The sequence below is a fragment of the Haliaeetus leucocephalus genome, unplaced genomic scaffold (genome assembly GCF_000737465.1).
Source record: "Haliaeetus leucocephalus isolate CR32 unplaced genomic scaffold, Haliaeetus_leucocephalus-4.0 Scaffold848, whole genome shotgun sequence".
NCBI classification, from domain to species: domain Eukaryota; kingdom Metazoa; phylum Chordata; class Aves; order Accipitriformes; family Accipitridae; genus Haliaeetus; species Haliaeetus leucocephalus.
In genome coordinates this window covers 14,683,789-14,708,420 of record NW_010973284.1, presented here as the reverse complement: position 1 = coordinate 14,708,420, position 24,632 = coordinate 14,683,789, and the positions used below count along the sequence as shown (strand labels likewise).

Sequence of the window (24,632 nt, the reverse complement as noted above, 5' to 3'; positions counted from 1 at the left end):
TAAAATATTTTTAATACCAACAATTTGGATTGCTTCCATTTCTGAATAGAAGATGAAAAGACCAGGTTATTAAAAATCTGTAAAGCTCCTTTCCCTGCTCTGTCTTTTAGGAGATCCAAGTTTGATAGGTCTGAATTCAAAGGATTCTAAAAGTTCACTGTTGACTTAATGGTTGCACTAGATATAAAAGTAGACAGTCTTGATTCCTTCTGTGTTCCACAGACAACAACATTTTCAGACTATGTCTGGAATGAATACCTCTCCAATTGCAGCTAGCATTTTTAAAAAATATTCCTAAAATTCTTGTTTGTCTCAACCCTGTCAGTTCACAGCAAAGAACAGGAAGTGATACCTGATTGAACAAAATGTGTTTTCTTATATGAACCATGAAAAATATATTGCTCTTAAAAGTAAAAAAGAATTACATTGTTCTATTATTTTTGTTACTGAATACTCATAATTAAGAAATTCTAAATGCTGGAAGGAAAAAAAGAAACACAACTTTTAAAATTGCTTACAGAATAGAAGAGGTTTCTGTAGACCCTACTGAAACCAGTAGAAGTTTTGCCTATTTTTCAATACAGAAGCATTTGTCTACACACCTATTTCATTACTTAGATGAATATTTTATGTTTTCACTTGGTAAACTCTTCTGCTCTCTTAGAGGTACTCTTTTGAAAATTCTGAAGGAGACTCAAGAAGGTAAACTGATCCAAATTATTCTGAAGGAAAACAACATAGTCAAAATAATACCTAACATAAAGCTATCACGGAGTGGATAATCTTTGCTGGGATTATAAATACTATTTTTTTTCCCCCAAAGTTACTGCTTTCTTATGAAAATTTTTAGATCTCTGTTAGCTACTTCTTGTGTATGACTCCTCGGTTCCTTTCTTTAGGTAGGAAACAGGTCTTCACGTGTGAACTCACACATCCTATTCCCAAACATGTTGGCAATATTAATGACGTCAATAGACAAGAACTAGAACAGGAAATCTTATGCATGGTTCATGCTATATAAATGGTAAGCTATCAGAAGGAAATTCCCTGATTATTTGGGAAGAACAAAGCGAGATCTATTTTTAAAATTCAAAGGGAAAAATCCAAGAACACAAAGAAAATGCAAGATGTACTTGATAGTCTCTCATTATCCTCTCTGTAATTGGGCTGTTGCTTTTGGCTGCAGACATCCAGTTCACAGACCATTTTCCATTTCCTTTGTTTTCATTACAAGAACAAGCTGGTTAAAGAAACTCCACTTGGTAATTTTAAACTAAGCTTTCAGCATCATCCCTTAGGAATTTAAACCTTTACCACCATTCCTTACTTTGTCTCCTCAGTGCCTTCCCCCATTAAACCCTGTGAAAAGCACTTTAAGAAAAGGCAGGTGTAAGATGTGTAAATACTCAGATCTTTAAGAAAATTCAATAGGAAAATTCTTGTAGTTCTCCACTGCCATTTGTTATAATGCAGTGGCCCCAAACATCTGTTCTCAAATTTCAATTTACTTCATCTACCAGGTGTTTCACATTGTTAATAATGGCAACTCACAAATTTACAATAGTCACATAAGGCAGTTACATAAATACAATTATGTCAATCAAGTTCACTGCATCTTTCTCAACCAGACTACACATGACATTTTTCTTCTTTCCCTCTTACCATAATAAAAGGACGAGGACTACATTTCTGTAAAGAGAATCCCTGGACAACGTTCTGGTATTGCAGTCAGAGAGGTCACTGAAGTGCATTTCAGCAATGTCCAACAGTTTACCAGGAAGTAGATGTGATGTTTTTCACTTCACACATAACAGAACTGGTGCAAAAACCCACTTTAAACTAGTTACTTTAAACCTTTTGGTCCAAATACATAAAATAAGCAGTATTTACAGCATTTTACTCCTTTTGTAAATGCAATGCTTTAAAACACATTATAAAGCACCTTAGTAAAAATATTCTACAGGTAAAAGTATCGAAGTAGTAGGAAAACCCTAACCATACCACAGCTCACTAATGGAGTCATAATATGGATTCACCAATACCTCAGTTTACAATTATTACAAAGAATCCATGGAGAAACTTAATACTGAATTTACGATTTTTATACCACTGTGTAAGGATCAACTAGAACTGCAGACAATACCAACTTTCTTCATAGTTTTCCCAACCTCAGTCAGTGGTGGTGGGGATAGAAAATAAAACAAAAACCCCACTGCTCCGATTCTTTAACTTTTTACAATATTAACGTGGAAATGATGTTTTAACACTAATGATTAGTTGTAATTTTTTAATAAAACCACATATATAAATATGGGCAATTCCAGCAGCAGCAGCATTTCTCAGCAGAACATGATTAACCATCCCAATCAATACCATGTGACATGGTTCACAAAAACAAAGCACAGATGTCAACCAGTTATTAACACTACTCATGTTGTACACAATCAAAATTTCCATGTTGAAAGCCGGGAAAAATTATTTCCTCTTCACAGAAGTATAAATGAAAAAAAAAAAAAAGAAAATTAAAAAGAGCATCAACAGAATTTGTTTATATTTTCAACTAGAACTGCTGTATATTAATTGCTCCGAATTAAAGTGTAGATTTCTTCAGGTAAAGGATATTAACTCCCACTGAAAGTACTAGTTAGATAAAAGAAATGAAGCCTTTGCTTCTGGATTACCAACATAGTTAGCTGGTATCCAACGCCCTGGAGGTGATCCACAGCCCACTTTTCTCAGATCTATAACGAAATGTCTTGGAGGTCTACAAGCAATCTAGTTTCCATGGCTGAGGACTAAGATGACGATGTGACCAAAGATTTAGGTCCATAAATCTAACAGTATAGTGTTCTTAGTTTGATTTAGGGTAAATCTTTTCATAGAAAAAGTTTTGAGCCAGAATATACAGTTCTCCATCTTTTTCCCGAACTGCATGTGCTCTGACAAACTGAAATTGCTCCAGTGCAAATTCATAGAACTCATTCTCCATTTTCCAGATTTCAGACTGTTGTAGCTTGGCAATAGTTTCTTTTGTGGGAAGTTTTTTCTCAGTTGTTTTCCTAAGATGGGACTTCTTTCCTAAATGCAAAATGAAAGCAGTAATTTCACTTTAAAGTTCACATGATTAAAAAACATTTACAGTCCTTTTCTTTAGAGTTTTATACTCTTAGCATGTTGATAAACTGCATTAGAAGTGACAGAATTTAATCCAGGATTTATTAACATAACATGCAGGGTTGGAAAATTGCAGTCTCTCTCACTAAATGTTAATGAATTTTGCATCAGTTCTTTCAATTCTTCCTTCTTACTGTAATAAACCCAGGGAATGAACACTTCATTTAAGGAACAAGATTACTCCACATAATGTACGTGGAGTAAGATTGGTCTTTCAAAATTAATTATTTAGATGTTAATCTGGTATCAATGTTAAGAACTTTAAAAACTGCAGAGCAAGAGACTTCTTTCATGAGACAAAGATGACCAAAATGATGACAGCATTTTCCCCAAGAAGTGCTATCTGTTGCTTTATAATCAATTTGTTAATACTACATGTCTAGGCTCTATATATCAGAGCCTTTTCTCCCTCTATTTGCAGATAGAAGCCCTGCTAAGATGGACCTTTTCTTTGTCATAAGTTGGATGGCCAGCTCCCAGAAACTGAGCTACTAGCTATAGAACAAACGTCTTACTATGACCCAGGAAGATAAGCATGTACTTGGGCCTTTGCATCCCTTGGGCCTTTTTGCACAGCAAACCAGGTTGCATCAAGCACAGCTGATCTCGTCAGCAGGGCTTCTGAGGAAATGGAAATCTGCCCCTGCAAGACTTTCCAAAAACATTCTGATAAACACCTGTCACAATTTTTCAAGTGTGGAATACTTACAGAACTGCCTTTACCCCAGTCTTAAATATTTACAATTTGTGTAAGGCAGGAGGATACTTGGTCTGCCCTCAAAAATTTGAACTGATAGTCTTTTAAAGAGTTTGTCTCTTCTGTAGGAACATCAGCCAACTGAGAGGCAAACCTGGCAGAGACTCAAAACTAGTCATCCAGGTTTAAAGAATTCACATTTTAAAAAGTGACAAGAGGATGAAAAATCCATGGAATCCATGGAAATCAACCATTTAAATACCTGTACGATACAGTTCTGTGGCACCCCTGAAGAACCGGGGCAAAGCCGCCTCCAATAACATGATAAAGTCTTCAAGCTCTTCAGTAACTCCTACTAGGAAGTACTCATTAATCAGATTGTATTTGGCTTGTTCCAAAGCCCATCTGCTTCCCACATTCCTAAAATGACAGAGAACAATTGCAGCAAATTGTGATGTCAGCCAACAATCCTTGGTCCCTAGATGGAGATTACTTCATAACAGGACGTTTGTATAGGAAAGGCAAGACTCATTTGAAGTTATAACCATTCCTAACTTCATTTCCCTTTCCAGTTTCTCTCATCTGTGTTATCTAAAAATTTGACGACTCTAGTTATTTTCACTAATAATTCATCCACAAAAAAAAAAAAGTGTGTGTATAGAGTTACTGTCTCTATTAATGCAATTTTTTATGATTTACATTTTCTCAATGTCAATACTTGCTCTCCACTTTCACATTAGATACCAGAAATGGTTCTGGTAAGAACACACCTTCCCTTTTGCACCCTACAAGCATAATTCTGAACTAGAAAGTCATTGTGCTTAATGGGAAGACTTCCCTACTGAACGACAGACAGAAATTAAACTGACATTTTTTCCTCCTTTTTACAGCTCTAGACAGAGTAAAAAGACAGGTTCAGAGTTTGTTCTTTCTTTCTCTGCTTCTCCACCTGGCCCAAGTGTAGATAGGTATGACCAACAGGCACTGAAAGAGGAGCTCCCAAGTGGTGATTTACTTTGCTTATGTTTGGATGAACAGTACCTTTGACAAATAACTGCCCTTGATTTCACTCAGAATCCTTCAAATCATCTATGTCCTTTGTATTCTTTTTTTTCTTTTAGTTTGCTAAAGAGTTTTTTAAAGTCTGTGCCATTGTTATAAAATATGCTGCATTGACAGATGGACACTATTTGCTTTTGTTCAGTTTCTACTAAGTAGCATTGACTACTAGATGTCTGGTAAAGGTTTAAGAAGATAAATTTATCCTGATCTCAATTATTTTATTCTCCACAGAAACTCTAGGAGCTTGAACAAAATATGTCCGATCAGAAAGACGGATATTGTAGCCTGACATAAGAGAAAAACGTCAAGACTCCAAATCTACAAAAATTATTTCTAAAATTGAAAACATGTGTTTTCTCTCATAGCACTGCTGATACAGTATCCTAATATATTGCTTGGGTAAAAAGCATCTTCAAAAGAAAATACGTTACTAAAGTACCTGCTGCTTCACTCTGTCCAGTCCCTCACACTTTCCCCAACTGTGCTACATATTAAAAATTTGTTAAGTTTAGATTTCAGCACTGATATACTTGACTAACAACTTAAGCTACATTTATCCCCCCTACCAGCATTCGGAGCTGTGGCCACAGAAGAACGGAATTTGAAGCCAAAGTTTCTCTGGAGCACAGTCTGAACCTCCAGCTGCCACACATTCATCAAAGGTCTGGAACAAAGACAAAATTGACCTGAGCTTTAAAATCTAGCATATGTATCAAACATCTCAACCTGGTTAGTTGCTAAACGTAGCTGGGACAAAAAAACACAAGATACGATATGAAAGGGAAAAAAAGCCCAATTTTTTCAAGCCTTGCTTTCACAGTGGTATTTGGAGGACATATTCATCTCAATTAAAATAGTACTTGGACAGTCTTTTATGGTTAGAACTAATGAACAATTTGATCTTACCTCATACATTTGACATACCTTTGATATAACCTTGATAAACACTATATGTCAAAACAAGCAAAAAGTCAATAAGTGTTGGTATCATTATTTTTCCCTTACAAAAGAAGTCACTAAAGATACAGCATCAAATGCCATCAGGATTACTAGAACAGCTGGATCTTTATACCATAGAACACTGTGCATTTTATGTTGTAGATTAAACAATGTTCCATTACATTTTAAATATTATGACAAATAACTGCCATTTCAGAGGCTAATTTGGTTTTGGCAATCACAAGAAGTGAAAGCAAGTTGTTCACTGCATAACAGAATATTCCATACAACATTGCTCTATGTGGATAGACAGCTGTAGCAACACAGAGTTTCAACTGCAATAACACAGTTACAATAAGAACTCCATTAGCACTGGAAAGAATTTGTAAATATTTTACCTAGTCACCATAAAGTAAGTAGTTATGCTATTTCTAATCAAGATATAAGCCATGTATCTAGGGCAGATTTTTTAAAAATTATTTAGTAACAAATAAGTGATCACACAGACAACTTTTTAGAGTGTTTCTTCTGTACAATTACAAGTTTCTGTTCACAACAACTATGTAAAAATGCATTTGTTTAATTATTCAGTGTTAGAACAAGGACAATGTCCTTTGCTTCTGTTTTGAGGTAAAGTTTCTGAGATAATCTGAAAAAAACTACTGTTATCAGGCCAAAGCAGGGATTAACCTGTGGTGTCTTGGTCCACATTGCACTTTAAGTTTATAATAGCTTATACATGTCACATACCACAGATAAAAATGCAGCTTAACTAGGAAAACAAGACATTGGTATGCTTTCTCTAGCATAGTTCTCTAAAGAAATTCTGCACCGATCTATCATGAGTACTTTATAACATCAACATTACCTAAGATCTAAATTATTTAAATGCACCTGCTAACTTATGAATGTATATATTAAATATGAACTGGCATCTGTCAAAAGAAAGACTTCTTTGCTTATACCTGCAGGTTATTTTATAATTAATACACAAAAGTAAGTAAGTAATTTTCTAAGTAAGATGAAATAAGACAGGCCTGCTTCCCCACTTCCTCTTATATACTTACCTTGACTACCCCATCCAGAGATTTCATTATAGGAAACACTTGTCTTTACAGACTCTGTTCTTGGAGTCAAGTTAGCTATAATTGTGGAAGTACAGGTATATAGAAAGAAAATGAATGAAGAACTCTTGCATATAAATGCTGTGATATGGACTGGGAAGGGGTGAGGGTGTAAAGTACGTTGAGATTCCTTTCCACTTAATAAAGAAACAAATAACTTCCATTAGAAAGATTGCATTTTTGACCTTCCCTACTTTTCATTTGAAGAGCTCTTAGTGAATCTACTATAACACAGATTAGAATAGTGTTATAGTAGTGCAACTGGGTCAATCCATTTTTGAGCTTACTGAATTTTTTATCTAATGTATGTAAAATTGACACCATCTATATACGTACAGTTTTCTTGGATACAACATGGAAAAATAGTATTACCTGATTTAAATGAAAGAAACCCTAAAACTTGGCATAACAAATCAATTTCACTTCAAATGACCTAGAGATGCTTACAGGACAAGTTAAATCTGTATGGCAACAACTAAGTCTCAGACCTAAATAAAGTGGTATGATAGTGACAAAATGAAAAAAAGCATCTTTAATAGAAAAACATAAAATTATTAATGCAATGTATTACAAACATTATAAATAGGAATGCATTTCAACTTCTTCTAGCAAATCAGAGCTTACAGTGCAGTCTACCAAGCAGCAGCATTAGGGATTTTGGCTTAATGTTTCCCAGTGACTACCTAACAAGGCTGTTCCGATTAATTCAAAACTAAAACAACACTGTTAAATTTCACTCTTTTTAATAAATATTAAGTCCTATAAACAGCTTGGACTTGGTAGCATGCTCAGCTTTCCAACTCATTGACCTCCACCAGGAAGGAATTCCACTGGCCAAATCATGCTCCTCATGAAAAGGAACAGAGTAGGTTACAAAAGATGAGATCCTATCTCTCTTTTTAAAAGTGCCTCTATGATACCATATCACCAAATCATTTCTGTAGCCAGTTCCATGAAGACACAGTTTTTAAGCTTAATTTCAATTTGTTCTGCTTGAAGCTTTCCTCTGCCTATGCTGTAGGATGTCTGTATAAACTGAAATACAGTAGCTGAAGATGGCGCCAAATCCTAAATAACAGAGGAGCAGTTAGTTATCAGCTGGAAAGAAAAAGGGAATGGTCTGTTCCCAGTATTTAAAAAACACCATTTGGATGGGGGGGTGCACACAAATGATTAGTCACATTTATTAGTTGTTACGGTGTTTATAGACTAAGCTGTCTTCAGTGTGATTTTTGCTTAGGGTTTTTTTTTTCTTTTCAAAGTCTCTTGGTATTCACACAGTGCTACACTAAATTGTCAACATTACAGAAAAATTTCATCAGTTTAAGAAAATGTTGCCACTGAAATTTTAGAAAAGGTTTGGCTCTCTAAAGTACAACCCCCCCTTACAGCATATAAAAGCTTCCACACTGTTCGAACTATACTTTTATAAGCTATATTCATATACTTAATACCCTACTTTTCTTCCTGATTTAAGAAAAGTCCAAAGCAACATGCTCCAACAAATGTCTTACTGCAAACCATGACAGTGGATGTATAGATTCTTTCTGGAATAAATATATTATGTTCCCATTCTGAAACTGTATTAGTAATCAAGGTTTGAATATGCTAACCTCAACCACTCTTATAGCAACCTAAGACAGATGGAAGAAGTATAGAAATGTATGAGTCATACTCCAGTTTTCAGGCAGACTCTTTATACAATTCCATTGCAATATTTACATTTTTAAAAAAAAATTGCTTGCTAATTATAAAAAAAGAACCAACATCAAAGTCAAAGCATCAGCAGTTCTACAGCTTTTGGTGAAAAACGTCTCTCAGTCTTCAACAAGAAGAGATGTAGATTTTTTACATAGGAGGATAAGCTTAACTCGATACCTACAATTCTGAATACCTGAAAACAATTTTTAATTTTATTTAATTTTTCTTAACAAATTGCAACATATGGTGAATTTATAAGGTTACAAAAACATACGTAATGTTACGGTCTGGTCCAGTACAGACACAAAGGGGGGAATATATAATTTACAAAGCCACCATCGTCACCAAGGCTGATACAAGAACTATTCAGCTTTTATCAGGACTTTTTTTAAAATAGTTTTCACATTAACTTTGGTAAGAACAACATATATAATAAAGCGTACTTTACCTTTTTATCCCCCTGTTTTCGCCTCCGTAGCCCTGGTCTGTAATCATCTCCAAAGCGCAGAAAGTAATAGTAAGAAACTAGTCTTTCTATAGGATCTCTTATGACATTTATGTAAATTGGTTTCTTTTTAACACCAAATCTAAAGTAAAAGAGAAAAAAAAGTCTTTTAAAGGCCAAATCAAAGCTTCTCATCTAATACTTAAAAGCCTGTCTCTACTGATACAACTGAAATCTATATACAGAGGTGATGGTGGTGAGAGGAAGCTTAAAGATCACTTCCTCCCATCCTCATATCCAGTGCATTACGTGGATGTGAAAGTCAGTTCAATTTCAGTTTTCATAGGATTGTGATTTTAGGCTTTTTTTATTAGAGAAACAAACAAAACTGAAACATTCTCACACAATAGATACTAAAAATGTTTATACAACCATCATGACTCTAGAAATGCCTTAATTAGTCTAACAGGCACATACGTGTTTATAATAAGGACAGGGAAGTTTGATACTGATTCCTGCCCTCCTGAACTGTGCCATGCAACGCTGCAAGTGGTTTTCCCGGCAGGTCTCCAGTTGCCAGAGACGTGAACTCTAAGAGAAGGAAGACAGAGCTCAGAGCCCATCCATTACCTAGGTTGAATCCAAATGGCTATGCTTATTAAATATAAGCCTAAGACAGTACCTGTAACCATATTAACTTCTCTATCTAAAGATACAAATTTTTCCCTTAGACATTTACCCTAAGCAAATTTTGATTTACTGTGGTACAAACAGGAAGCCTGGTGAAATGAGGTGGTAAGCTCATAGGACACACGAGAAAGATTTAAACCTCCAAAACTGTTTTGTGCAAATGCTGCCTTTCAATGATCTACGTTCAAGTCAGCTTTTACGATACATTTCTCACTTTTCTTTTCTTTTCTATTTGAGACATTACTGTGGCAAATACATACGGTATCCAAACATTAAAGAGGTTATATCACAATGGAAATACAAGCGTGTAAAGTGCCCTGAAGTAAAGCTAGGAGCCAGAAAAAAATTTCTCTTTTGTTCCCATGCAAACTGGTAAAGTGTTCTGCACTGACAGAGGGCCATTCTAGCCTCCTAGCTTGGCTAAAACAGGGAGCACTGGTAGTTTTAAGACGCAGTACCTTTATTGATAAAGTGGCACTCTGTAAATTATAAAACGAGATACTGCTCATATGAGGAATCTTAAGTTAAAAAGCTGAAGAACAGAAACATAGAATAAGCAGCAGAAAAGAGGAAGTTAGAAAAAAACAATAAAAGGCATTACTTTGGCAAAGACCAGCACTACAGATACAAAAATTGTTAAAGGCTACAGAAAGAGCAATTGATTCTTCAGATGTTGCTAGCAGAGTACCAATGAATCAGACTGTAGCAGTTAAAGGCAGCATGGCTGACATCTGTCTGTATGCCAGCTCTTACTCCCCACAGTCCGCAAAATAGGAACGTGTGAATGTTTCAACCATTTTGATGCAAAGTCCAGACTTTGAAGGGCACCCTCTTTCAGGTTCACTGAAGTGCTTGAGACATGCACATGTGTCCCCTTCTACAGACTCTACTGCAAGTGCTGTAGAAGGCTATAACAAACCATTTTGATATAGTAGCAGCCTTAATCAATAATACGTATCTGTGGGTTAAATGAAGGGGTGAATGTCCTGGTTTCAGCTGGGATAGAGTTAACTGTCTTCCTAGTAGCTGGTACAGTGCTATGTTTTGAGTTCAGTATGCAAAGAATGTTGATAACACTGATGTTTTCAGTTGTTGCTCAGCAGTGTTGAGACTAGAGTCAAGGATTTTTCAGCTTCTCATGCCCAGCCAGGGCACCTGACCCAAACTGGCCAACAGTGTATTCCATACCATGGGACGTCCCATCTAGTTTAGGAACTGGGAAGCGGGGGGCAGGGATTCGCCGCTCGGGGACTGGCTGGGTGTCAGTCGGCAGGTGGTGAGCAGTTGCCCTGCGCATCATTTGTACATTCCAATCCTTTTATTACTACTGTTGTCATTTTATTAGTGTTATCATTATCATTATTAGTTTCTTCTTTTCTGTTCTATTAAACCATTCTTATCTCAACCCACGAGTTTTACTTCTTTTTCCCGATCTTCTCCCCCATCCCACTGGATGGGGGAGGAGTGAGTGAGCGGCTGCGTGGTGCTTAGTTGCTGGCTGGGGTTAAACCACAACAGTGAAAGCCCTTGAAAATGTTCGTGCTGGATTGTACAGTCATATGGATTTGCACATGACCTCGCAAAACCAGCTTCAGGTATGATAACATAAGCCACTTACTACTGTAACTTTATTAATAATGATAATAATTTGGCAGTTGCATTGTCAAAAAACTTTTTCTCCAACCATTTACTAGAGAAAGTAGGGAATAAGGGTGGATCAGAAATTAAAAAAAAAGAGGAAAAAAAATTAAACTTTTGTTACTGTGATTTCTATATGGATGGGTTATGATAATCTGTCCTCAATACTGGAAGTCATTGACTGAATCAAGTACTTCAAGCTTCAGCATAATTTAAGAGGTACTTCTGATATTTGACAACGCACCTAAGTCTGATGTCCGCGTATAAGCAGGCATAGACTTTTCTGAAATATTTTACATCTCCCCACTACAAGAATGTACCTCACAGCCTTAAAAGTGTGGGCCTTGCCAAGCACAACCAGAATATTCAAGATATTCTTTTAATAATGAAAACCCAAAGTATGAGAAAGCAAGGTGTTGTAGGAAAAAATTAAATCATCTAGGTGAAAGGATGACAAACAAACAAAAGGATAACACAGACCTGAAGGGAAGATGCAGATCAAAGAAATCTGTGAAATTGCTTAGATGCTTTCTAGATGTAAAATAATTATTTTAGTTTAAAAAGTTCTAGTATCTGAAAGTGTTTTCAGCTTTATGAAGTGAGTAATGTATAAAATAACATTCACCTTTATTGCTCCAGAAAGGGTTTATTAATGTTCAAGAGTTTATTAATGTTGCAGCATTTTAACTTTAAAAAGGCAGAAAGGAAGCTAACAAAATTTGACACATTTTATTTTATTGACTTATTTGCAATTAAGACTTCTTGCCTGTTACTTTTTGTAAAATTCAAGTTTTTACTTGGTGCCATTGGTAATTTCCAGCTACTACTGTAGCTTTTAGCATTTACTATTATATAATATACTGTACTGGGAATCTACGAAGCTCTCACTTCCCCTTCTCATTCTTTGTAATAAAAAGCTAGAATGAAAAATCAGTGTACATAGCAGAATGAATAATTAAAGCAATGACTAAACAAAAGAAATTCCTACATACAAAAACCTGATTTCATTAAATAAATGTTTTAATACACAAAACCAATACTGAGGATTGACCACCAGCAAGAGGTAAAAGTAGTGGTTACTATTGTTTGTGCAGTTGAATATGCTGAGATCTGAAAATTCCACTTTCAATTTTAAATTTCATTTTCCACATGCTGCACGTGCAGGATGAAGCACTGCCTAGTAAGCATCTTAAGCAAAACTGACTTGCCAGTTCAAGGGGAGGTTTCACAAGACTGAGCTGCTGAGGATCACTGCTTTAGATCCAGAAGCAAAAATAAGACAAGAAAAAAACACATGGAAGCTGCAATTGAGATATGATTCCTGAACCTCTGAAGTCACTGGGAAGATTTTTACCTCATTTTCTTTTAAATTAATTTTAGAAGTAGCAGGATTTAATTCCACAAGAATTATTTCAATGTTTTTTACAGCAAGTCAAATTACTATAGGCCAGAAAACTGCTTTAAAATAGAACTTTTAATATTTTGATAAAGTGTAAAGGGATACTCTGATAGAGAAGAACTACATCATTTAAGAGGCAGGTGGTATTAGCTGTTATACAAAACATATTTGAGAATAGGTATCTTAAACTTCCCAGAATGGCAAGCCAATCCTAATGCAAAACTGCCAATGTTCCAGAGACAAGCCAGGATTTTCAGTAAAACAAGCTTGTAATTTAGAGAAGGAATACTAAACCTAGCATATAAATAGTTTTGAATGAGACTCGGCTACATTTATCATGCAAAAAGACAAGAGAAAACTGTGAAAATCAAACCCAAATATTGCTCATCATAGAAATTTCAGTGTGTGAATTTTTCAAAACTGCAGTTGTCAGACTTTCATCACTAGAGGGCACTAATATTCCAGCTGGATCCAAGCAACTTAAACTACTATGCTACTCAACAGATAAATCCAAGGGTAACATACTTTGCAAAGTCCAAGTAAGATATATGTCCATGGTAAAATCCTGGTTTCATTTCCTTCCAGGAAGTCACATTCTTCACAAATCGGACCTGTAGAAGTACACAGCAGAAAGTGTTTCTGCACAGCTGGAACACATTAAGTTTCCCCATACATGGTGTTTTCTGGTTTGTAAGTAAAATCTTACAATGCATTAGAAAAAAAGTCTATTTTGAATATTATCAAAGAACTTGTGCCAGCTAAAATAGACTTTTCTGCAAGCATACAGTTGACTCATTTTAGATCATCGCTATTTAATGATCAGAAGCTAAACAAAAGCAGAATACAGCAATCAGAACGCAGTTCAAGGAAAGCTACCACAAAAACATTAGCAAGACAAGCATTTAATTTTTTGTCAGTCCATTTTATTTGTCATTTGGAAGGAATGAGGAATTCCCTCAGCAATAAGTAGAAATGCAAGTACACCTTTGATGGAATTGTCTGATCTGTATTTAGTCCCTCAAATAAAAGTGTACCAGATTTACAAGCATGTTCTTAGACCTGTTTTACTGGGACATAAGAAACAAATCTGATGGTTCATTTGCTCCCCCATCCCCAGATCCAATGTATGAGTAATCCAGAAATTTTATAAATGTATACAGTGTAAATTAGATTTATAGTTCACCATTTTTAATAGATATCTTAAGCCTAAAATGTCAGTGAACCTTCCATGTTAAAGCATGAAGTAGCTCTTAAACAAGGGCTGATAAAGCAGTTATCGGCAAACTTCACAAAAATAGGAATAGCTTTACATTTCAAAGAACAAAATAAGATACACGCCCCAAACCAGAAAGTATGATCAAATTAAGTGGGACATGCAAATCCTGATATAGCTTGGCTTTATTAAATGAACAGAATATTTTAAACATCAAAGCATTTAACTCTGAAAGTTATTTCAAAACTAGTGAATTGGATAACAAAGAAAAGATGATAAATTTGTACTGCCTGAGCTGTCTGAAAATGATATGCCATTTCTGAAGCTGAGAATTAGAAGATAGCGTTCCCTGCACATCTACAATATCTTTTCTGTTATACAGTGACATAGATAACCGTTAAGATACTGAGGTGAGACAAGAGAGTCAAAAAAGGAAAGTTTGAGAGCTCAAGACAACACACTAACATTCCATAAGGTCTAACGGATTGAAAGTATCCCGAAACATGCTATTTATCATTTATTCTGACCAACCAATTGAGGATTTTAAGAGGCAAGACTGGCCTGTTGCTGTTTCTTCAAACGTGCAAAACTCACAGTCTAGGATTTAAGAGGTTGATAATCTTTACTTCTTCAAACACTAGCTCTTGGACTCTCAGGTAAAAAAAAAAAATGCACATTACTTTTTAATAACAGGCAGCATTCATTTTTTCAGTGTACAAGTTTCACAGTCTGTGGCATTTCACAATTTAAAACATACATTGCACATGAAAATTGTGGCAAATCTAGCTGAAAAACGCTGCACAATGTTATACAATGGTGTTTCATAAACTGCATTTGCTTTCTGCCTGGTTTTGTCTGCAGCACAAACTGGTAATATATCTATGAGACTTTGAATCCAGTTGAACTACCTTTACTGCTACTGAAACAAACCATACTTTCATTGACTGTACCTCTCAAAGATTAATGACATAATATTTTCAGTGGAGAGCCTCAGCTATGAATATTTCTATTTATAGAAAGAAAGTCAAGAGACTTACCTGGGAAAGAAGCTTCCTAAATGCAAAGTATATATTATCCTCCCTTCCCTCACCCCCAGACCCCAAAATGTCATGGTTGGTTGATACAACTCTGCAAGTAAACCAGTTATGCTATCTATTGTGTGTAGTGCAGCATGCATATTAAAGCCTACATTTCAGTTACGTTTCCATGAACAAGCTTTCTGAAATCTAGCACCAGCTAGATGAAGTGCAAAATCCAAAGGGTCAGTTCTGTCTTAGATCCCCATGCCACCATCTGGCATCAAACCTTAGATGTTCCAGTAATGGTTAAAAAAATCCTGTATTGTCTTTGCCTTACAATGTTGTTGTCTGCTAAGGAAATAATTTCTATGAACATAGGATGGATGTTCTAGCCTTTTATTAACTTTAACACCAGGCAAGCTAAGAGAAGGCTAGGAAGGTTTTGTAAAACAGCTGTGACATTTACGTCTGCATAAAGATGGAGTAGCAACACGCTGTGCCTCTGAGAACTAAGTTTTTAACACCTATAGCTAGCCTGCAGGCAAAGGATTATTTCCCTACTCCCAAGCCCATCCTGAGTTTGAGGCATTTCAAAAAATCAGAATTGTTCCAGGTCACAGCCAGCCTAATGAGTCTGGATTCACACATTTTAGGGCAGAGATGAGTATTGCTTGCTGCTTCATACTGTTAAATATGATCAATTTTACCTTTCTTTTCAGGGCTTAGCAGATACTGGAGCTTTCAAGAGACTGAGCAAGCTTCTCCATCTGAACCCAACTGAATAAAATTTGAGGTTACTTGAAAAGTTCAGATAGACGTGAATGGAATTCCTGTGAAGTTGTTTCATGGTGCTTTTATATAATCAGCTACAAAGTTGCTTCACAGCCTTTAGTAAGTGAGAAATCAGCTGAGCTTCACTGAATTAAAAAGCCAGATCAAACGTACTCTGGGGGCGTAAGATGTCCTGAAAGGTAAGTTAAATACATTCAGTTTCTAGGACGATAAGAATGTAAAACAAGTCCCAGTGAGCCAGAAGGAAAAAAACCCAACAAAACAAAACAGCATACTTGGTCTGAGCAAAAAGCCCTGGGAAATCTGTGCATGCAAACCAAGGTGATGTAAGCTGTCATCTCTGTCCACTAACTGCTTCTACCAATCCCTCTTCTCTATAGTCTGAACACACTCATACATACCCTCTGCCCCCAGAAGGTGGTATGGTCATTACCTTGTGGCCTGGTATCACATCGGCTTTTGGATACCAAAAAGCCCCAGCTTTTCACATCATCATATTCTAGTTTTGTTTGTCAATTGCTGAATAACTGACTTAAAATTACAAATAACTGGGGGTATGAATATCACAAGCCCAGTCTGGTGAGGACACGTGAGGATCTTCCATTCAAACTACAAAAAAAAAGGGCTCCCAAGTAAGACTGAAGACCAACACAGTGTTCCCATTAACGGAAATCTCAGATTCAGATTTAAAAGGCCAAGCATGATGGGATGCCTGAATCAGAATCTCTCTGCAGGAAGTCACTGGTAGCTTAGCTATCCAAATTGTCATACAAGCTAATGACTTCTAGTTAGCTCTAAATCAGAGGGTCAGCAGTGCGGGAAACAGGCTAGCAGCACACCTTTGGCTGCATGCCATGAGAAACCACAAGCAAGCTCAAGGCAAGGGCAGCTGAGAAGCAATTTTGTGAGATGCTGAAAAGACAGAGTTCACCAGTTCAGCCACAATACAGCCAGGATAGCCGCCTCGCATGAACAGTTCTTCCTCAGAAGGAGAAATACAATTGGCACATGTACAGCAATGGACACTAGTACTCACTAGGCCATCTAACTCCAAGAGAAAAATTCTTAAATGTTCAGGAGCACATGACAGTACTTCCACTTCTAACAGCGTCACTGCAACCTTTTACTTGTTCCACTTCTGGAACTTCCACTGACAGCCACTGAAACCTTCACCAGCAGAGGAAATAAGTACTACTAAAGTCAGTATGAGTGTGCTGTCCTCTGAGAGGTCACTGTTATAGAATACATTTGGAAGCCAGATTATATATTTTCAGGTCGTTCTTTTGAGAAAAATGGAGAGAGAAATTGCAGGAGAAAAAAGAACATGGAACAGAAAAACAGCAAGCTGAGGGAGTGAAATGCTGGATAATTGTATCACGGCTTTTCTATGTTCACAACAGTACAGAGAACGTGTTCTCATACCCTCTTTTCTAATAATACATCAAGACTACATGCTGCAAGACAGAACAGTAATTTCGTTTTAAATGTTTTAGATGACAATTTCACCATGTAACAAAAAAGCTTAAGTTTGTGTGGCTGGTATGCCATCCAACTAGCCATAACACAGGCATACTTGTATGGACAAAAAGTATCAGTACTGAAACATGCAAGCAACAAATAAAATCCAACCAAACAACTACTCCAATTTAATGAAAGCAAGTCTTTTTGTTACAGACCACACAGGTCAGAAACGCAACATGGGCAACAAGGCACTCAGCTTGCTGCAAAGAAAAGGCCCAACCTGTGGAAAGAGGGGCAGTTCCCAGGATCCTGCTGTCAGAGAAGCTGCAAAAGAAAGGAGGCCTGCTGGGAAAAAGTTCCACTTGAAACTAAAATGGATGTGTTAGGGACTCTTATCAGATCATCTCAAATCAGATACAGATTATATATGGAGTGGATTTTAAATAGTGTTTTTTTCAGATTGCATTCAAGAAGTAAAGGTTTCACATATGGGCAGAACACTTAAAATCTGTTACAGAATTAGAGTAGTTTGGAAAAAGTACAGAAGTAGTGCACCACAGAAGGCTCACTATTTTACAAATTCATGTCAGGCCCAAGACAATCTTCACCTTCCTTAGGGAGATTTACTTTAACAAACAGTATCACTGATAAAACAATTTTGTCTCTATGATATGTTTATGTATTTTACTACCAGTGCATATACACCTAATGCACTCAAGTGAGCTGTACTGATGAAGGTGCCATGTGAATATTTCATGCAAATGCAAGCCCACAAAGAGTAAGCCTCATCAGCTACTACTCAGCACCCTTGCCATCTACAGAATTATGCATTATGACTTACAACAGCAAGTTGCTATCTCGATACACTAAAGATAAATAATTATTTCCTCTTCTTTGAACAACTATGCAATACAAAGTTTTTCATCAGTAGCATCTCCCAGTTAATGGCCATTGAAGAAGAGGAGTATCAATTGTCTAATTAAACAACATAATTTACCACCTTGGACAATAGCATAGTATCAAACGAAGGCAGGACTGCCAGTACTGTATACATGCCCAGCACTGATGGATTTTCATTTTTCAGTAGTTAATTATTACAGTGGAGATGAGGAGGAGAGTTTCTCTTAGGCAAAGCTAAGCCAGTAAAGAACAAATCTGATTTGAATGAAATTCAAACAAAAGTAGAAATTTAAGGCAAGTTTGCCTATGTTTAATTTATACCATCAAGGACTAGCTCTCCTGTCCTTCAGGACAGACCACTACAATTCAAAGAGACACTCTGACAGAAACAGAATCTGTGGCTGGAAGTGCAGCACCAAGTATGACTGACTCGAGCATGATTTTTAATTAACAGACATAGGCTTGTTAAGTCTTTTGAAAAATCACTCTGCTTAGTGCACAGGTCTTTAGTAACTGTTCTATGCAGTGGACAAGACTACAGGGATGGCTACCAGATTTACTCTTAGTAATCTCAGTAATCCCATATGACATCACCTTCATATTTAGGAAAAGATTTCACAACAGCAAAAACCCAACAGTAACACAACCTCACTATCACAACAAAGGTTCCCAGTGCTACCCCAAGTACACTCTATGTCCCCTGCACTGAGATCCCTACCTCACTCTTTCTCCCACATACAGAACTGAAAGTGGAGGGCCCATTACCATCTGCTTCCCCTCACCCCACTCCAGCAGCTGTTCTGAGCTGCTTCTGCCTGTAGGCATGCACTTCTAAAGGAGCTGGAAGCCTCAGTGCTGACATGCTGCAATGCAGAACAGCTCCTGCTTCTGCTGCATATCAGCTTAAGATGATCAGCATACATCCAGTAGTACACACCTGAGAGTTTGGAAACATTTGTTTTACAGACAGAGATGATGACATAGTGATGTTTCAGACCTTTGACCTGGGTTCCCTGCATGTGCAGTCACAAGGAGCAAAGAAATATTATTTTAAAAATGAAAACAAAATATCTACTCCCTCACCATACCCCACCCTGAGAAAAACAGAGCATTGATCCTTCATCATCTTTTAATACTCATCATCTGATGCAGTGGTAGCCACGATCATTTCTAGCCTGGAACTACACTGACTTTAGTGAGAGCTTTAAGTGGATGCAAAGTGACCCATCCTTTAGACTGCAAGCTATTTACAACCACTTCTTTCTACCGTTTTTTATCACCTGTGCGACCTGACCAGACCTAGTGCCAAAGACAGAAGTATAGCCCTGACAGCATGGCACAGTGCCTGCACTACTCAGAGAGGAAATCACATAAGACTGCATTCACTGCAGATGGAGATGACAGGCAAATACTATTATGCAGCCAAAAGGCAGACAGTTGACAATACAATAAACTTTTACAGCTATAACAACAAAGGTCATTTCTTCCCTAGCTGTGTCCCTCTTTAGCTTTGTTTTTTTCCGATAAACAGATACTTACCACCTCCAGTAGCCCAGCTGTGGATTAATTTATTATTAATAAATAATATTCTCTACAAAGAAAATATAAACACATTAGAATTCATTTATATTGGAAAATGTGACATAAAAGCCAATTCCATCAGACCATATAAGTTTGCAAGAGCAAAAAAGTTTTCTATACTTTCCCCTTGTTTAATAAAGGCATCCCAAATGCAGCAGCTTACCTGATCTTGCAGAGACATAACAGGATTATTTTTGGTTGTATTGATATGTAGAACATGATATTTGTTCTTTGCACAAAGATCATAGGCAATATTTGTGAAGGATGTGCTGGCAGTCTTAGGTACTCTGTTGTAAATAATCACCACATCATCTTCTTCATCCAGTGTCACATCTTGTCGCGGGCCATCTACTGTATGACGTTGCTCTATTTCTCTGACTTCATGTCTTGCAATAGCCCTTTCTGTTCAAGGATGACAAATACAAAATTTTGATGTAAAAATCACTAATTTGAATTTCAAACCATAGAATGCAAATAACCTGGTAAAAAGCAGTAACTCCTCAGCAATAAAGGAAACACTTGCTGTCATATATATTTCTGACACATCTGAAGCAAAACTTAATCTATAAAATGTATGAATGATAAAAGGTGAGTTAGTCTGACACAGAACATGAAGACTAGAAAACAACATGCTTAGGGAACACATACCATATTCTGTGACTCACACTAATGTTACTGAAAGCCATTGCCTCTAAAGAAAAATGTCTATAATGCACTATCAAAATGGTGATATCCCCAAGATACCCCAAATTTCTATAAAAGACCTATTTAAGAATTATAATTGAAGTAATAACTCAAGCAATTTGGAGAATATGAATTTTCTGAAAACAGTAGAAACACTAACACTAGAGATTTAGTCAATTAACTGTGTAGAGGCACTGGAATTCAGATGAAACCATTGTTTTGTTATTTCAATTGATACAAGCCCCAAGCATAAAGCATTACAATAAATGGGTTTGCAAAAATTCAATTGGATTTATTAATTTCAAGTTTGACAAGAATAGAAGCACAAAATGCTTACGAAACAGTTAACAATAAGGTGAAGAGTGATCTCCAAGTACTGAAATACATCAAATACATCAATAAGAAACAAACCTAGAAACACAAGCTATGAATAAGACATTTTTGCAAGGTGAGTACATTGCAAATAAACCATTTTTCCTTTTATGCAAAGGGCAATACTTTGAGTAATTGAACTCTGCTTCAAGTGTTAAAAGCCTATTTGGAAAATAAAACCCACAGTATTACAGCTTCCCCCCTCCCCCCTGCTGCTGAATATCAAATAGTTTGTGCTGATTCAGACACAGCTTTATTCTGTTCTAGGTAAGTATATACTTGTCCTGGTTTTGGCTGGGATAGAGTTAATTTTCTTCCTAGTAGATGGTACGATGTGTTTTGGATTTAGTGTGATAATAATGTTGATAACACACCGATGTTTTAGTTGTCGCTAAGTAGCGCTTATCCTAAATTAAGGATTTTTCAGTTTCCCATGCTCTGCCAGCAAGCAGATGCACAAGAAGCTGAGAGGGAGCACAGCCAGGACAGCGGACCTGAACTAGCCAAAGGCATATTCCATACCATAGAACATCACGCTCAGCATATAAACTGGGGGGAGTTGGCTGTGAGGGGCAGATCGCTGCTCGGGCATCGGTCAGCCGGTAGCGAGCGACTGCATTGTGCATCACTTGTCTTTTCTTGTTTGTGGGGTTTTTTCCTCTTTTTTCTTATATTCCTTTTCATTACAATTACAATTATTATTATTATATTTTATTACTATTAGTGTATTACATTTTATTTTACTTTAGTTATTAAATTGTTCTTATCTCAGCCCACGAGTTTTACTTTTTTTTTCAATTCTCCTCCCCATCCCACTGGCAGGGGGGAGGAGTGAGCGAGTGGCTGCATGGTGCTTAGTTGCTGGCCGGGGTTAAACCACAACAATAACAATACTTTAATACAATTTGTAATACAGATGTCAAAGCATCTTTTCTGATTCATTTATTGTGATATTGCCTTTAATAATGTATTCAAAGAAATCTGCGTTGGCCAACCACAAGCTGAAGTTGGTATCAGAAGAGTAACCTGTAATTCACTGTATTATGTTCTTATGCAGGGTATAGCTCTTTCTGGATGACACGCTTTTAACAGCAGCAGCTCTTGGCCCTTACTTCCCTGGCTTCCTGTAACCCAGCTCCTTCCACTCTTTTTCATTACATCTCTTTAATTATAACATAAAATAATTTTTAAAGCAGAATCATTAAGCTGTGAACACCACTAGCCTGTAATTCCACATAAATTGTCTTCAGCCACAAACTTCCATCTGTCTGAAATGCTTCAAAGCTTAAACTCACTCACTCTCTCATATGCTCGTATCTCACACCCCATAACTAAGTTACATCAGTATGAAAATGTTTGTAGAAAATGCTTATTGAGTATATCTCAATTTTCCACATGACATCTGTTGCTCCCCACTACATCAGTCACAGTTTTTGCTCCTTCCTTTCTCATTTGCTACCTCTCTCATCACTGCTGGCAAACGTCCTATTTTGGAAAGCGATGAGGCAACAGACACAGGTTTCATCTATCTGAAGATGACTACAACGAAAAGGGACCAGCACGACTACCCGTCCTGCCAGTAACAGATTAGAGGAAGCATTTGGTAGGAGACATAGTTAACCACATAGCTGCCCAAGGCTACATGGATACTGCATAGCAGCTAGAGAGACTGAAATGAAACAAATTTAATTTGTATTTTCTACACCAGAGTAGTAGATCTCAGCTAGATTTGAATCATAACTGCACAGACCTCCAGAGCTGATGAGGCTGGCTGGTGCAGAGGGAAGCTTCCCCTTTTACATGTAAGAAGTAAACATTTGTGAGAAATAGACATGATTTGCATGAAGAGTGATGAGAAGTGTTCCTCTAACGAGGCATTTGAAACCATGATGATTCAAGAATTAGTGTGATAAGTGCACTTTAAAGGCTATGCATAAGATATAAAAGATGTATGATTAGATGCAATTAGCAGAAAGGCTATTGCATACAATCACCTTCAACTTCATATGCTGAGAGGGGAAAGCAAGAACCCATGCAAGGAGGAGAACCTTCACAACTGTGAAGTACACAGACAGTCCTATTATCAAAGAATAAGGAGGCTTTATATTTCCAATTAGAATGAAAACTAATCTTTATGAAGCAGAACCGAAATCACTTTTTTAAATAACTGCAATAGTTAAAACCCAAAAGCTGAGATGAAGTGCGGGATATAAACTGCTGAAGTGCAAAGGAAGCTAAAGCTAGTGAGAAGCATCTGAAAGTGTCTAACTGGTCAGCCATCCTAATGGCCTATTTCACTGTAGTCTATTAATAACACAAGGAAAATTGCAAGTTTTGTAAATATGCATGTTTTTCCCAGTCAAGAATAGTTTGCAGTTTTCCTGTGAAGTCAGGAAGCTTTTTCGTTACATTCTGAAAAGTCAGTTTAACTCTTAAAATGGCACATGATTTGATCCGTATGAATTTTATTTATTTATTTATTTATTTGGGGAGGGGGAAGAGGTCCAGTGATGGTAACATGCAACTGAGAATCGTTTTTGGGATAACTAGTTAACCAGGAGTTAGAGAATTTGAGGAGCTGATGGGCATTTGATTAACAACTTCATTTGCTCTTCTATAAAATTTAAATAATCTTGGAAGCAAAAGTCCTGTAGTAATGGCTGAAAAATGAACATTGCTTGTATGTTTTTAGAAGTATGGTAGAAAATGCAAAGTATGCGTTAATGACTTTTTACATGTGGAAGATAGGGAGGAAGAAGATGCTAGGTATTTATTAACTATATTTTGTTTACCAAATATCTCCTTAGATGACAGCCCTGCAAATTTAACTTTGATTATGAGAACTTGTCTATGTAAGGTTGGATTGGTTTCACTGAAATCAATTTTAAAAAAATCATCAGGTTAGGTCATTTCTTTCCCATCAGAGATCCTGTGGACAAAATGATGTCCTACAGTCTCATTGCTTTTATTGCATTCTATTTAAACTTGATTTTGTAACAAAAACATCTAGGCAAAATTATTAAGAATCAAGTGTCTAAACTGGGTTAAGACTGTCCACACTAAGTTTGACGCTAATTAACTACATCAACTTAAAAAGATAAGCAGCATTTAAGTAAGTGGTACTTTGAATACAAGACAGATTTTCATAGTAATATAATACAGGATAATTTTAAGGCATAAAATATTCTGTCTCACTTTTTTATTACTGCCTGTTCAGGTTCCCTGTAATAAATAATATAATTACTCTACAGTCAGGGAAAATGCTGTTCTGTCATCTGCAGTTGTCCCACATGCAAACATTCATCAACTGCAAGGACAGTTTGCGCACAGGCAATACCATATATGATCAGCGTAATAAAGGTTGCTACAGTGTTTATTTACCAGCAGATGAATTACTTGCAGAAAGTCTTCAGTTGGCAGAAGCAGCTGTTTTGTAAACAACAGAACAAGCTTATTTTCTCACCTATTTGTCTACATGTTCTTTGAAATCCTCCTTTATCCCATTTCTGTAACTGCCAGCATCTTCCCATGACTTACATTTCTTGAGCCATCCTCTCGTAGCAATAAACCAGGAAATATCATGGCTAGCAACAAGTTGTTTTGCCAGTCAGATGCTACCAGAAAATAACATATAATGGACAAGTTATGTCTTCTCTTTCAGCAGAAGCACTAACAGCAACATTCAATCTGTATGCCACCACTGATTATGGAAAAATTCAAAATTATCTTGAAGATCACTGC

General features: G+C 36.6%; 1 protein-coding gene across 1 annotated transcript; it reads right to left on the bottom strand.

Moving 5' to 3' along the window:
• Positions 1–572: 572 nt before the first annotated feature.
• HS2ST1 (heparan sulfate 2-O-sulfotransferase 1) lies at positions 573–22,220 on the bottom strand. Its single transcript, XM_010582749.1, has 7 exons — positions 22,187–22,220; positions 19,999–20,237; positions 13,395–13,480; positions 9,146–9,284; positions 5,500–5,597; positions 4,134–4,291; positions 573–3,078 (listed from the first exon to the last, which is right to left on the bottom strand). Exons 1-7 carry the CDS (start codon positions 22,218–22,220, stop codon positions 2,852–2,854), a joined length of 981 nt encoding a protein of 326 aa, XP_010581051.1. The 3' UTR covers positions 573–2,851.
• Positions 22,221–24,632: the final 2,412 nt, after the last annotated feature.

Bases quoted from the DNA above. Each gene is read 5' to 3' on its own strand.
- HS2ST1 (XM_010582749.1), bottom strand. From the start codon at position 22,220: ATGGGGTGTGAGATACGAGCATATGAGAGAGTGA. The intron at 9,285-13,394 runs GTATGTTACCCT...CTTTTACTTTAG, and splicing joins TCTTACTTGGACTTTGCAAA to ATTTGGTGTTAAAAAGAAAC. The intron at 5,598-9,145 runs GTAAAGTACGCT...TCTTTGTTCCAG, and splicing joins GAAAACAGGGGGATAAAAAG to ACCTTTGATGAATGTGTGGC.